The sequence below is a fragment of the Ips typographus genome, linkage group LG2, assembly GCF_016097725.1.
Source record: "Ips typographus isolate SLU linkage group LG2, UJ_Ityp_2.0, whole genome shotgun sequence".
Classification (NCBI taxonomy): Eukaryota; Metazoa; Arthropoda; class Insecta; order Coleoptera; family Curculionidae; genus Ips; species Ips typographus.
The window spans coordinates 15,823,326-15,838,602 of record NC_138423.1 but is presented as its reverse complement, the minus strand read 5'-3'; the positions used below and the strand labels follow the sequence as shown (position 1 = coordinate 15,838,602).

Below are 15,277 nucleotides of genomic sequence, written 5' to 3'. Positions count from 1 at the left end.
TTCAGTCACTTGTTGTATAAATAACTATTTTACGTCTAAGGGAAAATCCTTTAACAGTAAACTTTATTGTGTATGTACCAATTGAATTTACCCAGTTAAAAATCTTTAGTGGGAAAAAGGGTCGGAGAGTAATGTAACTTTATTTAAAAAGTCGTAATTATTTGATGTATATACAGGGTGTTCCGCGAGGTAAGGGTCAAAACAACTAATAACACAGTCAGTAACACTATTAAATTTTAAAAAATCGTATCTTGGTAAGGAAGCATTTGCAGACGAATGTACATAGGACATTTTTCATAAAATGTTGTCCCTTACCTCGCGGGACACCCTGTATATGTATACCTATACAGTGCGTTTTTTTTTAACGCGCAACATAGGATTTGACCTGTTAAATTTTTAAGCCCATGTTAGACCATGTTACATACCATGTTAAATATCAAAAAAGTGTAATAAGAAGAGTTGTAGCGAACTAAGTTCTCTACAAGATTGCATCAGGGCACTTTTGCCCTAAACGGTCATTTAAGGGAGATATTCCCTCAAAACTGTTTTAAAAAATGAAACGAGTGCATAACTCCGTTATTTGAAAAAATATGTATAGCCCACTATTGGCGTCATTTCATATTTATGAAACTACATAGTGCAAAATTCCTAACCTGTAAATAAAATCAACGTAAAAAAAACAGAGAAATGACATCTGGAATTCCCGAAACTGTTTTCAAAACTGATCACCAGACGGAGTATCTCTTATCTTGAAACGCCAATTCTTAGCCCATTTCCAAAGATTTATTATACCTTTACAGTATGTTATTGCAAGATTCGATTCTCTATACAGGGATTTCGCTTCCCGTAAGATCTACTGCAAAGTTTAAATGGAGAAAGTTTTAGAGAATTTAATAGGCAATCCAACACCGTTTTAAAAATATTTAATTTTTGCTTCGTTTTTGAATTATTTTCGCTAATTTTAAAATTTGGCTTAAACATTGTTAGAGCAACTTTTTAAGGACTATCTTTCTGTGTATTTCGTTTTCAGTTCCGACGTTTCGGTTTCGAGATACCATCATTAACTTCTTTTTTTCTTATGGACGCCATTTTTGTTTTTTTATCTAGTTAAAAAGAGCACATTTTTTGTATTAAAATGATGTATTACATGTTACAAAAAAAATGTACTTTTATGTTAAAAAAGCTAAAAAACAGTAATCCTTAAAATTACGTTAATGCAAAATCTAAACGATTACAAAATGATGAAAATGTAGTATGTAATTGAGGTCTAAACTAGCTTTCAATCTAACCAAACATAACTTAATCTTAATCTGGTACATTTTCAAAATGTTTCCCGTTCGGTCGTCGACACTTTTCGCAATTCAGTACCCTACTTATGACTACCAAGTGTATTTTGTTTTATCATTGCAAAAGTATTTATTACCCTTTCTCGGAGAACATCAACATTTGTAGGAGGTTCAAACTCATAAATCTCATTCTTAGCATGACCCCAAAGATACAAGTCTAAAGGGGATAGGTCTGGGGATCTAGCTGACCCTGGGATTGAACGGTTTTATGCAATGACATTGTTTCCAAAATTTTCTCTAAGAAAATCCATAGCGGGCGCTGTGTTATGCGCAGGACAGTCATCCTGTTGAAATCATAATTTTCTAAAATCAGCTTCATTTGGCACAATTTCTCGAAGAGCTGGTAAGATCTCAGCTCTCAATAAATCCAAATACCTCCTTCCATTAAGTTTATATTCAAATGTAAATGACCCTATTAAACGATTTCCTAAAATGAGAAACATTGCTCAGTTACCGAGTCGCAACTTTATTATAAAAGTAATATTTTATTTGCATACCCATGTTTCCACACCAAATATTTAAGCCAAATCTTGTTTGCATCCGTCTTTGAGAAACCTCATGGGGATTCTCTACAGCCCAAAAATGTCTGTTGTGCTTATTAAAAACACCACAATTAGTAATCCAGCTTTCTTCAGTTCATACAACAAAATTAGAAAATTCTGGGTCCTCATTACATTTATTAATGTACCAGTTCGAGAAACGCAGTCTTCTAGGATAATCGGTCTCCAAAAGTCATTGTACAACTGTTGGCTTATAAGGATGATATCCAGAAGTTTTAAGAACAGTTGATTTTGATACGTTTACATCTTGTCCTACCATTCTAACAGATGCGGTTTGCAATGACGACTAGCAAAATATTCCGATTCCGGATTTCATTATGAAGACGGTATGATCCCCTCGGTTTTTCAAAAGCACCGTATTCTAATAAATTAACAACTAGATTTCTAAAGTGGGTCTTGTGAGGTTGGCGTCGTTCTGTATACGTCTCCAAATACCTAATTGAAGTCACGACTGCGTTTCTGTTGGACTGAAGATATAGTGCCAGCATGTCAAATTTCTCTTCATTTAAATACTTATTTTGTGTCATTTTAATACAAATATTAATTACAACCACGAACGAAAGCTTATGTGTGCAACAGTTTTGAAAAACTGAATAAAAAAAAAATAAATGTCACTTGATGATGGTATGTCGAGACCGAAACGTCAGGACTGAAAACGAAATACACAGAAAGATAGTCCTTAAAAAAAGTTGCTCTAACAATGTTTGCCAAATTTTAAAATTAGCGAAAATACAGCACTTTTTTGAAAATTGTCGTTTTTGGTTTTTCGAAAATAATTCAAAAACGAAGCAAAAATTAAATATTTTTAAAATGGTGTTAGATTGCCTATTAAATTCTCTAAAACTTTCCCCATTTAACCTTTGCAGTATAGAGAATCAAATCTTGGACATACTGTATTTTTGTAGCCGTCTTTGTGCTAATTCCGTTGTTCTTATAGGTCAGTGAGCGAAAATGTTTTGTTCTTTTAGTCATTTCTGTTCTGATGTTTTGAATATATTTTGTGAATAAGTTTGTGGTCTATTATAATGCCTAGGTATTTTGCGTAAGGTTTTGGTTCAGTTATGTGGCCGTCTGCTGTTACTGTAGGAAAGTTTATGTTCTGTAATTGGAAAGCAAAAGCTGATTTTTGTCGCGTTAGGTTAGGCCATTTATAAAACCACGTCAGTGTGTGGTTTGTGAGTGACTGGATTCATGTCGTCTTATTTCTCTTATGTAGCTATAAAAAAGTGTAAATCGAGAATTTTTTTGGAAATTTCATCCTCTACAAGATTGTATTAAGGGGATTTTGTCCTTAAGGCCCTCTTTACAAGGTAAAAAATGTCAGGAGGCACCAAACTCCTTTTTTAAAACTAACTCCATTACGACTGAGGTAAGCTCCGTTATTTGAGGAGCTACAAAAAAAATGTGTAAATAATATAACATCGTTTACAGTTACCCCACCTTACCCTATAAAGATAAAGTCCATCTTCAATTTAGGTACATTGACAACGTCGATGATTTTTAGGATGAAGACATTAAAAAAAGTTAAATTTTAGGCGCAAAAACTTAAAAACATTACGCGCCTTTTTAAAAATTGAAACTCAGAAAAATATCTAAAATGTTCAGGTTTATTCACAAAATAAGATAAATACACCATTTATTATTTGCCAGCTTTACGTTCCTGACTCAACTGGGCTTTACTCTTATTCCTAAACACCTCTTTCTTTTTCTGCTTAATCTTCCTATCCTTGCTAGCTTCCTGAGCGGCCACTTCCTGTCTATGTTTTTCCAACCTCTGTTTAGTTTCTTCCTTTAACTTGGCTTGTTTATGCTGATATGACGCTTTGATCATTTTCAGCATCGAAGCGACCTTTAACAGATTTTGTTAGTTTTTGTTGACAATTGCTAAATAACAGTCAAACCTTTTGTTCATGCGGCTCTCGTATGACAGCGACTCTTTCCAGAGATTTCTTCTTTTCGTCCAGTTTTACACCGTGGTTCGGTTTATCTCGGTAAGGTAGTGCTTTCTGGAGTTTTGTCGGGACTATTAAAGGTTTGAACGGTTTTTCTTCTCGTACAATCGGCTGTAATTAAAATATTATTAAAAAAAAACTTCGTTGATTTAACTCTGATAACTTACGGTATACAAACTGTCTTTGTTAACAGGATTTTTTATGTTTTTGTCCCGTTTAATTTGACCCGTCGTTCTTACACCACACCACTGATTCTTCTGATCCGGAGGTAGTAAGAGAGTGGTAACAGGATTATAATATTCAGGAACATCAACTTTATACCAAGTGCGGCAGAATACTATGTCTACAAAATGATAGTGAAACGTTATGATCAGATAATTTGACAATACATTTGAGATTATTATACAGGGTGTCATAAATAATTCAAAATAATGGGTCAAAATAATTCGATTTAGCACAACTTACCTCAGACAAAAAGTCAACAGAAACCGAAATACAAGGGGTCAAAGTTATTTTTTTAAAATACATTATTTCACTTAACACGCGGTCCCCTTGGACTTTTTTGCTAAAATTAGGTATTCGAGGGTGCCAAATTTGATTATCTACTCAGTTTTAAGCCAGCTTATAGAGGTCGCCATCTAAAACCAGTGATTTGCTTTAAAATCACTCTAACTTTTTTCTGGTAAGGCGGAGTGACAACCGAAATTTGAGTATCGGTTTTCCAATATTTTTTTAACAAAAAAGGTCTTAGTTGGCATCCTTAAAATCAACAGTTTACGAGATATTTGCAATTAAAGTATTCAGTGCCAAACCTGATTGCAATTTGTAATCTTCTTGGAGGTGGAACCTTAGATCATTTCTCATTACAAGTGAGAAATTACTTAAACAGAAAAATTTTCTGAATCGTTGAATTGGTCGGAGCAGCCAAATATTGTGACCAGCACCAAGTTCGAAAAGTGGTCCTCCAGATTTTTACCTGAAGCATTTTGTGTATGAAGAAATAATAGATAACCAAGGCAAGTTATTAATTTCAACTTAAAATGCTGTTGAGACATTTTGGAATAATAATAGATAGTTATTTCAACCAATTTTTTAAATTTTTCTTGTATAAATGTATTGAGGTCAATATTTTAATTGCAAAAATACTACTAGGTAGAGAGATAGACAGATACTCAGGTTACAGCTATCACTTGGCTATACCAGAAAAAAGTTGAGAAAGAATGTCGATTTTAAAGCGAATTATTTTCTGCAGGTGGCGACCTCTGCGTGCTGGCTTAAAACTGCGTTAATAATTAAATTTGTTATCTTCAAAAACCCCCGAATATCTAATTTTACCAAGAAACTCCAAGTTATTCATGAGTAATTAAAAAAAGACCATTTTAAAAAAAATATCTTTGACTCCCTGTATTTCTGTTTTCGTTGACATTTCGTCTGAGGTAAGTAAAATGCTAAATCATATTATTTACCATTACTTATGGGACACCCTATATAAATGTTTACATTTTTTATTTGTCTTAAATCGACATATACCAATCGCTTGTCAAACTTTTGACACATGTTTTGATTATTTTAAATAGTTTACCCGATATTTTACTTACTCAATTTAAAGATCTTTTTTTTCTGATTTGAAACATATCTAACATTGGTTATGTTGGTCACTTTTCAAAAATATAAATTTTAGTAGTCAAACCTAATAGTGTTGTTCCCATGAATACTAAAAACAATGGAATTATTTGACTAACATTGGCAAATAGTGTCAACTGGCCTTTACAGTGTTGAAGGCTCAAAAGTGTATTTATTAATGATAAGTCTCCACAATTTAAGTGTTTACAACTGTCTAAATGTAATTTAGCAATTTTTTAAAGTTTACACTACATTTTGATGGTCAACTGCCTTTTACAGTGTTGCAAGTTTTAAAGTTGCGTAATCAAAGTCACGGAACTTCTTTTTTATACAGTTTCACCTTTCACAATTGGCTAAATTTGATTTACCAAATTTTCGACTTTTAAAGTACATTTTAAAAGTCACGTGACTGTTTTTGACAGGCGTCACCTGGCTTTTACAGTGTAGGAAGTTCTGTGTGTAGGAATGCCTCTTACAATTTCAACTTTTGCAAATGTCTGTTGCAAATTTTTGCAAATTTTTATTTACTAAATTTTCAACGATTAAACTACAGTCACTTGACTGGTTTAAACAGGTGTAAACGAGCTTTTACATTTTTTACTACTTCAGAATTACATTATCAACGTCACGTGACATGTATTTTACAATTTCAGCTTTTACAACTGTCTAAATTTGATTTAGCAAGTTTTCACAGTTTAAACAATTCCCTATGGTCACGCGACTGTTTTGACAAGTGTCAACTGGCATTTACAACGTTGCAAGCTCAAAAATTGGATTATCAAAATCACGTGACATGTCTCTTAGAATTTCAACCTTTACAACTGTTTAAATTTAATTTACCAAATTTTCAACGATTAAATTACACTACGACGACATTTTAAAAGTCACGTGGCTGATTTTGACGAATGTCAACTTGCCTTTACAGGTTGCAAGTTTAAAATTGCATAACAACAGCAAATGACTAATTTAGCAAATTTTCACAGTTAAAACTATTTCCTATGGTCACGTGACTGTTTTGACAGGTGTCTACTGGCCTTTATAGTGTTGCAAGCTCAAAAATTGGATTATCAAAGTCACGTGACATGTCTACAATTTCAACTTTTACAACTGTCTAAATTAAATTTACCAAATTTTCAAGGTTTCAATTACACTACAACGACATTTTGAAGTTCACTGATTTTGACAAATGTCAACTGGCATTTATAGGTTGCAAGTTTAAAATTGCATAACAACAGCTTTTACAACTGTCTATTTCATTCTGCGTTAGGCGCGGCAGGAATAGAGACAAAAAAAATAAAAAAATAATATTAAAACAAATAAAGTAACCAATATAACCGCAAAAAAATACATATACCTTTTTAAAATCAGAAAAACTAAAGAACAATGACTAAAGTTTCCGATTTAATAAATAAAATATAGGGCGTGTTTGATTTAAAATAATCAAAACACGAGTCAAAAATTTGATAAGTGATTGACATATCAAATCTGAAATCAAATTCCGGGCGATTTAGAAAAAATGCTGCAACTTTGCTAGTTGCACTCTGTACAAATTGAAAAAAAAAATCAAAGATACCTACCATCCAGTAGCTTAAATTAATAATTAATCCCAAAATCCAACAAGACAAGAAAAGAAAATTTATTTATGGAAAAGAAGAAAAACTTACCACTCAATAATATTTTATCTTCAAAGGTGGCCCTAAAACAACCTTCAGGCTTGCTGGCCGCTTTCTTAATTTGCCCCCGCACCCCCGACACTGTCTTAATTCTCGCCCCTTCAAACTTGGCCACCTCCAAAGCGCTGTTAAACATTCCCTTGACGAAGGCAGTTTTCTTGTAAATTTTCAATGGGTAACCGATCAGTTTCAATTTTTTCATTATTTGCGTTGACTTGTCGAGTTCCTGTACGGATCCAGTGGCGGCAATCCTAAATCCTTGTTTTTTCAATATCTGAAAACTTTCAAGTTTAACGAATATTTCAGAATGGGTAATAAACTTACCTCCGGATTAGACTCTACACTTTGTAAGGCTAAAAAACCGGTGCCTTGGGGGGTGATTGGTCCCCAAAAGTGAGCATTGCATGATAAATGCTCTGGAGTGTATTTTAAGTATCTGTATTTTAAATCATCTTCCAATTTTGAATACAAAGGAATAGTCTGGAATAGGCAGAGTGTTTAAGACAAATAAAAAAAAAGAAAAAGTATGGGATTACCTGGAAACGACGCCATCCCATTGATATAATCAGAGGATCGCTAGTTTTCAAAATTTTGCTATACCACCTGTGTTTTTTAATTTTAACGTTCACATAACCAATATTTTCCTCACCCATATTTAGTGAACCAACCACGATAGGATAAGTGGGGTCAAAGTTGGTTATAAATTCAGCAGGAACGTTCTCAAACTCCATTCTCACGTACATACCAGGCCTAAAAAGCAATTTTAGTTCACGAAATCTTAATTTTTTTCATTCAACTTACCTAAAACCTTCTACTTGTACTCTAACATCATCTGGCATGTTCTCAAACACTGTTTTATTAAGCTGAGCCTGCTTCTCTGCCGTCATTTTTAATTCTTCATAATAAGTGCTCTTGTCAGTATTGTCATACTCGGCATCAAATCTTTCTTTGAGTTTCCGCTTTTTTTCGGCCAGAGCTTCACGATCGGCCTTCTCATCTTTTTCTGATGCTTCCCTCTTTCGTTTTTGAGGCGCTGAAGTTCCTGCTTCAGTCTGATCTTTGTTTTGAGGTGCTACATGTTTAACGCCAGTTTCCAAGTCCTCAAAGTCTCCATATACTTCTGAATCCACGTCACTTAAATCTTCGGCGTCGTCTAGCTTCAGCAACTCGCTGGCGTCCTCTGAATCTTTCCATTTTCCCGTTACGAAACAGTTGGCTATCAAAGCTTTAGTCTGTTAAAGAAAAATTGTAGAAGTCTCGAAAAGCCAAATTGATAGTACAGCTTGCAAAGGGACTCAAAGAATCGCTAGAATTTCCGTTTTGAGAAATGTCCGCAAGAAAATGTACTGACAAGTTTATTTATTTAAAAAAATGCATATCTAAGAAAATTCAAATTCAATGGCACTTTTAAAATACTTGAAGAAGCTACGTTTATTAGTCACAACTTTGATTAAAACATTTTTTCTGTTGCTTACAATAATCTTTGATAACTTCGAAACCCTTTGTCAGATGTACTATAAATAAGTCTTTAAGTTGTTTCATTTCGTCGACAGGTGGCGCTTTTTACACACAGACAGCAAAATTTGCATTTTTTTAAACTAAACCAAGCTATCTTTGGGCGCAGAGCATAATATGACAATTTCTTAAGTCTGTTATTTGACACATAATGTGAAAATCTGTTAAAATGTCAGATGCTTGTCTTTTTAAAAAAATTTCTTCCATGTGTAGTAGCATGAGTAGTATGGGCAAAATATCAAATATCATGCATTGTCACATATGTCTGACAGGCGCTGTCACTAAAACATTACTTTCAATGTCAATAATCAATTAGTTTAGAAGATTGAAAATACTCAGGTTACATGCATGATAAGGTTTTAATTTTAAAAATGGTCCTGTGGCTTATAAAATTAAATTTGATGATTTAAAAACGGTCACAAAACATTATAAATGCCATTTTGACATTAAGGAAATTCTCTTGGAATGTATTTTTAACCTTAAAAAAAAGAATCACATGAACATCAGGATTCCATTTAAACCTTAAAAACAGTAACAGAAATATCATTTCATTCTTAAAAAGAGTCGCGTAATTTCGTTTTGTTCATTTCGACCTTAAAAAGTCGTCATGACTTTCAGAATATCATGTTTAGCTTAAACTGAAACTTTAATTCCAAAATGTTATCGAGGAGGCATGTTTTGTAATGAAAAGAGTGTTAGTCAGTTTTAACAGTGCCGGTTACAAGATATTGTTGCGAGAAGGACTCTTTAACAGTAGGCAGTAGGATAGTTAATTCGTGTTACCCCGTATTTTGATTGTTTATGTTCTCGAACGTCGTAGTTCAGCTGTTTGTGAGAGAGAGGGACTTATGTCATAGTTTGAAGTTTAAGAGAGAATGCTAATTTCATGAATATTCCCGAATTTTCTCGAATCCATAGAAGCCTATATAGGCCGCATTCGTTTTCACGCTCCATGGAGCGAGCAGAGCTTTTTCGACGTCACAATGACGTAATTTGACAATTGCTCAAATTATGGTTTTGCCAAATTACGTCATCATGACGTCAAAAACGCTTTGCTCGCTCCATGGAGCTGAGCTAAGACCGGTTAGTTAGTTGTCGTTGTGATTGTTAAGAGTAGTTGTCAGTTCGAGGTTATACAAACGAAATCTACAACGCGAGTCAAAAGTAACAAGTGGTGTTTAGTGAGAAAAAGGGTACAATATTTTACCAAAAAAAACCTTTTGTTCGATAAAATATAAAAATTCCTATACAATTAATACTAAATCTTTGACTTTCCTCACTATTCAATTTTCAAAATTTTATTTCTTCAGTTTTTTAGTGAAAAAATGGCAAAAACTGTCTGTTCCTATCAAATGAAAAATATCAAAAAGTTACTAGACAACTTTTCTGTTCTAATTTGAACGGATTTGCATTTTATGGGAAAACGGTGGCGTACATTGCACAAATATTCAGTAACTTGTTCGATAGGACGCCACTGGCAAAAGTATTTTCAAAGTGTAATTGTAATTGAAAACACTTTTTTTGAATTAAAGTTAGTACGTCCTCTTGTGGGCATTTCCCGAAACTGAAAATATTTTCTAACGATTCTTTGGGCCCCTTTTTATAACAGGTTTTTTTCCCAACTGTATGATTCAGTTGCTCTACAATTAACCAAAAATGCCACTCTAATTTGGACACCTTGTACTTAAGCATTACTCTAAAAATAGTTTTACTTAAAATAACAAACAAAACACTTACTTCTTCGTCAGTCCAATCTTTGGTAGCAGTATTCCAAGGAAACATTAAAGAAGATTCCATTAAATTCATGTTATCTTTATCAGACTTCAGCTTTTGCTGTTGCTTAGAAACTTTTTTAAAAATACCACCAATATCTTCTTCTTCATTGTCTGACTCTTGCTGTGCCTCAGTTTCAGCAGCTTGTTTCTGAAATTTAGTATCAAAAACACCTAAAAAAACACACATTTTTAGTAATAATATTGGATTGATTAATGCCAACTTGCCGTAAACTAGCTTCATTAAATTTTGATTGCTACTGATCCTGTCTAAGAAAGCATCCTGAGCTTTTTTCGCTAAGTTGTCCTTCCATTTCAATGTGGTATCCTCATCATCTTCATCTCCACTTTTACCTTCATTAACATCGTTTTCCGAATCAATGTTCTCATCGGAGTTAAAGTCTTCATCATCCGAATCATCTCCATTAAGATTCTCTGCATCCTCATCTTCAGAACTTTCACTGTCTTCATCACTTGAATCTTCTTTAGTAAGAGACTTTTTGCTTTCTAATTCGTTCAGAACCTCCTTAATCTTTGAACAAACATCATCTCTAGCTTTAGGTTCAGGTTGAGATTTTACTTTAAAGCACCCAGATGAATCACCTTCCTCATCCGAGTCCGATTCGCTATTATCAAATTGTTCTTCCGGGTCTGAAGGGTTAAAAACAACTTTCCTACGAATCCTGCCAGAATGCTCCACTTGTTCTTCCTGATAACTTTTTTTGCGCAACTTTTTTAACTCTTCTTCTAATTTTAAGTCTTCAGATTCCACAGATTTAGTGACACTGGGTTTTTCAAAAAGCTGAACACTATCCCGATCAATCAAATCATTATCATCTTCAAAATCCATGGCAGTGACTTTTTTACCGCCAGTAAAAATTTGCAGCTCAGGTTGCTGAATTTTAACGTCAGTGGTTTCTCTAGTTTCAAATAAGTTTGCAACAATGTTTGCTGATTCACTGTCTTCATCTTTTCTCATTTGACTTTGTGTATTTTTCAGTTCCACATATACGGCGTCTTTGTCGTAAACTATGCCGCCAACACCGGAAAATGGGGCGTAAACTAGTTTTTCCTTTTCCACTAAGGAACGTTTTTTTAGTTCTTCTGGTAATGGGCAGGGATCATGCAAGTAGGAAATTTCGTTTATTCTTAAGTCTCCAAAGCCTGATGATAAAAAATCGAGTTTTTATTAGCTTCGATATAGGAGTTTAAAATAAACTGCTTAAAGATCGATACAGCAACATTTTTGGCCATTTTTAACGGCCTGTATCTCAAAAATGCTTCAGCCGAATTTAATAAAGAAAAAAGGTTTTGAAAGGTTGTTTCTTCTAGAATCAGGACCGTCATTCATTTTGTTTCGAAATAGATTTCTTCACAGATATACAGAGGGTAAAGAAAAATGTGCTGCAAATTTTAACCCAGTGCATTTGATAGCTGAGGTAATTTTAGAACATTCTTTCTTATGTTATTTCATGGCCTTGGCTGATATCTTAGGACATAGGGGGTTTTTAATTTTTTGATCAAAAGGAATTACAGCGTGTTTTTGAAAAATACAGAAAGGATTTCACTAATCAGTGTATGTCCCTAGTTTAATTTTTAATATGAATCTTTTTATTAAAATTATCCTCAGTTTAACTGCAATACAGGGTAACATATGAGAAGGTGTAAACTTTTGGTAATTATTGTCCTATAACTCCATTAAATTTTTCCCATTATGCACAACACAAAATATCAACCAAACCCATTATATGACACAAAAAAATTATCCCAACTATTAAATGCAAAATTTGATGCATGTTTTTCTTTACCCTGTATATTGGTGCAGAAATCACTGTAAGTCAAAATGAATCCCTGGCTCTAATCCTACAAAAAACGGTATTTTAAAACCTTCTGTAATCATTAAATTCGGCTGAGGCATTTCGGAGATACATTTTGTTAAAAATTGCCAAAAATTATGCTGTATCAATCTTTTCTGTAAGCAGTTTATTTAACAAATTGAATAAAGTGTAAAATATACTTGAAAATATTAGTTGGTACTTAATCATATTTTGTAAAACCTGGGAGACCATTAATTTGTAAATAGTTATTTATCTACTACTAGCCGGGTAAGGATTCGTTACATAGCTTACCAAAGTAAGCACATAATGAGGGATTTTACAGTCACTAGTGCCAAAATTATTGATTTCATTGCACTAGTGACTGTAAAATCCCTCATTACCTAACTCAAAGTTGGAGTTAAAAATTGATTTCTGTGTTAATGGTACATAAAATATTGTACAATACACCTGTGTTGTATACAGCGTATACATTCAAAAAGTGTACTTTTTTGCACGATTTTATAAAAAATAATTTAAAGAAAAGAAGGCCCATTTGGTGTTAGCAGTAAACAATAAAAATATAAGCAATGTATTACTATAATTAAACATAATATTTTGGAGATTTTTGAAAAGAAATTAACACACAAAATTTACTAAAAAAACGAATCTGCCTCTCCTATAACTTAGGGATGATTCATAATATTTAAAAAGGTTATTTAATAATGTAAAACAAATTGGAAATCACCAAAAATATAAACAAGTACCACAAGTCTACAATGAGACTTAGGTATTTATGCAGACAATCAAGCAGAAATCGACTGAAATAGAGGGAGAGGAACAATGTAATAGACATTCAAAATATCAGTATTTAACATTGTTATGTCATCCTGTTTATTTTATTCTAAAATTCGTGTGAACGTCAAAATATAACCCACAATTTCAGGCATCCCTACAAAACATATTTTTTGTTTACCAGAATTTGAATTTGTCAAAAGTCAAGTACAAATTGTAAAAGCAGACATGCTACTTAATCCAACCTAAAAACTGTCACGTGACCCTAAAAATTTAATTTTAAGGGTGTAATTCATCAAGATTTATCATTATCTTAATACCAGGGGGACTTATAACTAAATTTAAGAATGCCACAAATGCATAAACATTTGAAGGTATCCTAAGGCAGTTTAAATAATTTAAAGACATTTGGATGTATTTAATTTTAGGCAGTTTTAAGGCATTATCCCTATGAGGCATTTTGAGCAATAATAGAAGCGTGAAGTATTTTAAAGGCATTTCAAGGTATTTTGTATGCAAAAAGGCATTTTGGTGTACAAAAAACATTAGTAACATTATTTGAAAAAAAAACTGCTTACCAGCAATGTGAACAGCATTATCACTTTTTAAAGGAACCCCTCTAATATATCCGTACACAGAAATGGTTCTGTCACATTTAGGATTTTGTCTTATCAGTTCCTGATTGGTCAAATCCTCATATCGATCTCCAAGCATGTAGCTGTGATTTTGCCTCCATAATAAAGGCCTAAACTTCATCACTGATATAAACCTACCCAGGTTTTTAATTTCATTCCTCAGGTACTCCCCATGAATAATACCAGAAAGGTAGAACAATTTAGCTCCAGGATAAACTTCAGTCCAAAATCTGTGTTTTAGAGTTTTCTTTGTGGTTTTCAGTGTTTTACTATTTTTGATCATGTCCAAATGGGTGAGAACCCCCATTATTCTAGGCATTCCATGAACTTGGCAGATGTTTAGAAACTCAAACACCTCCATTTCAAAACCAAAACTTGCATCACACAGCAACAAAGCTAAATCACAAACTTTTGCTAAGTCAATCATTGAGTTTATATCATTGTTACACTCTATTATGGTTATTCGTCTCTTTTTTCCTGTCACTAGAGTTACAGGACCCTTAATATCACTTAGTGGAGACTTGGTAAACAGTTTAATTAGATTGTTAATAAGAGTAGTTTTACCCACTTTTGGGGGTCCCACAACAGCAATCAAAATTGGAGGGGGCTCTATTGGAGTCCTATCCACTAAAGGAATGTGCTGTTTCTTTGTGTCTATATCTTGTTTTCGGCGAAATCGCCGTTCAGCCCTCACTGCTGAGTTAAATGCAAAAGCTTTAGGATTTTTCTGTTTGTCAGTAAGTTCTTGAACATGTTTCTCTTTTTTGTTTTTCTTTTTTTCGGCTTTCCTTCCTATACAGATTTTTGTTGGTTTTAATAGTTGATTTGTGTTTATTTCTTTAGTTTATAGTTAAACTTACCTGCATGCCTTGTTCTGTGAGACTTTTTCTTTTCCACAACGTCTTCTCCCATGGTACTTCTTGAAAAAAAACAACACTTACAGTATTAGCCTAGAAATTTGCTTTATAAAACTATTTCAGGGCAGTGAGTTCATAGAAATTAAATGAAACTATTTCAAGAAATAAACAGTAACACCTTTTGGATTGGAAGTTATCAAGAAAATGAGGTTATGCTGATGCTCAGATGCTCCTTGTTCAGTTAGTTGAGTTCATATAGGTTATGTTAAAAAAATTAAAAGAGAAGAGATATTAAATAATAGTGATGGGCGTAATGAGAAAAATGACTCAAATATGAAGATATTATTATTTAAACAATTTGTGATTTACTAGTAATTTACTGATAATTGTAAAAATAACTGTAATAAATCTCAGAAACACTCTTGTTTTGAAAACTGTAAGAAAAAGTGTTAAACTGTAATTCATGCAAATTCTAATCAACTTTTGACAGTTGTGGTTGTGGCATAATAGGGACAGACATCACGTGGTTTTTATAGAACAATTTAGCTAGACAGTAACGTGACCACTATCAAAATAACTGTCATAAATCTTACAAACACGTTTTGTATCGAACACTGCAAAAAAACTTTTTTAAACACTGATTTTTGCAACTTTTGAGCACAGTTTGATAGTCAGGGACAAAATTGCTAGTCAAACCCACTTGGAGTAAGAAAATTACAGTTTCAAGCACATTTT

General features: G+C 33.1%; 1 protein-coding gene across 1 annotated transcript; it reads right to left on the bottom strand.

Moving 5' to 3' along the window:
* Positions 1–3,495: 3,495 nt before the first annotated feature.
* LOC145725044 (ribosome biogenesis protein BMS1 homolog) lies at positions 3,496–14,757 on the bottom strand. Its single transcript, XM_081973616.1, has 11 exons — positions 14,546–14,757; positions 13,629–14,477; positions 10,670–11,605; positions 10,407–10,615; positions 7,956–8,386; positions 7,691–7,904; positions 7,479–7,634; positions 7,146–7,428; positions 4,026–4,201; positions 3,808–3,969; positions 3,496–3,755 (listed from the first exon to the last, which is right to left on the bottom strand). The coding sequence occupies exons 1-11, from the start codon at positions 14,595–14,597 to the stop codon at positions 3,546–3,548; spliced, it is 3,678 nt and encodes a 1,225-aa protein (XP_081829742.1). The 5' UTR covers positions 14,598–14,757; the 3' UTR covers positions 3,496–3,545.
* Positions 14,758–15,277: the final 520 nt, after the last annotated feature.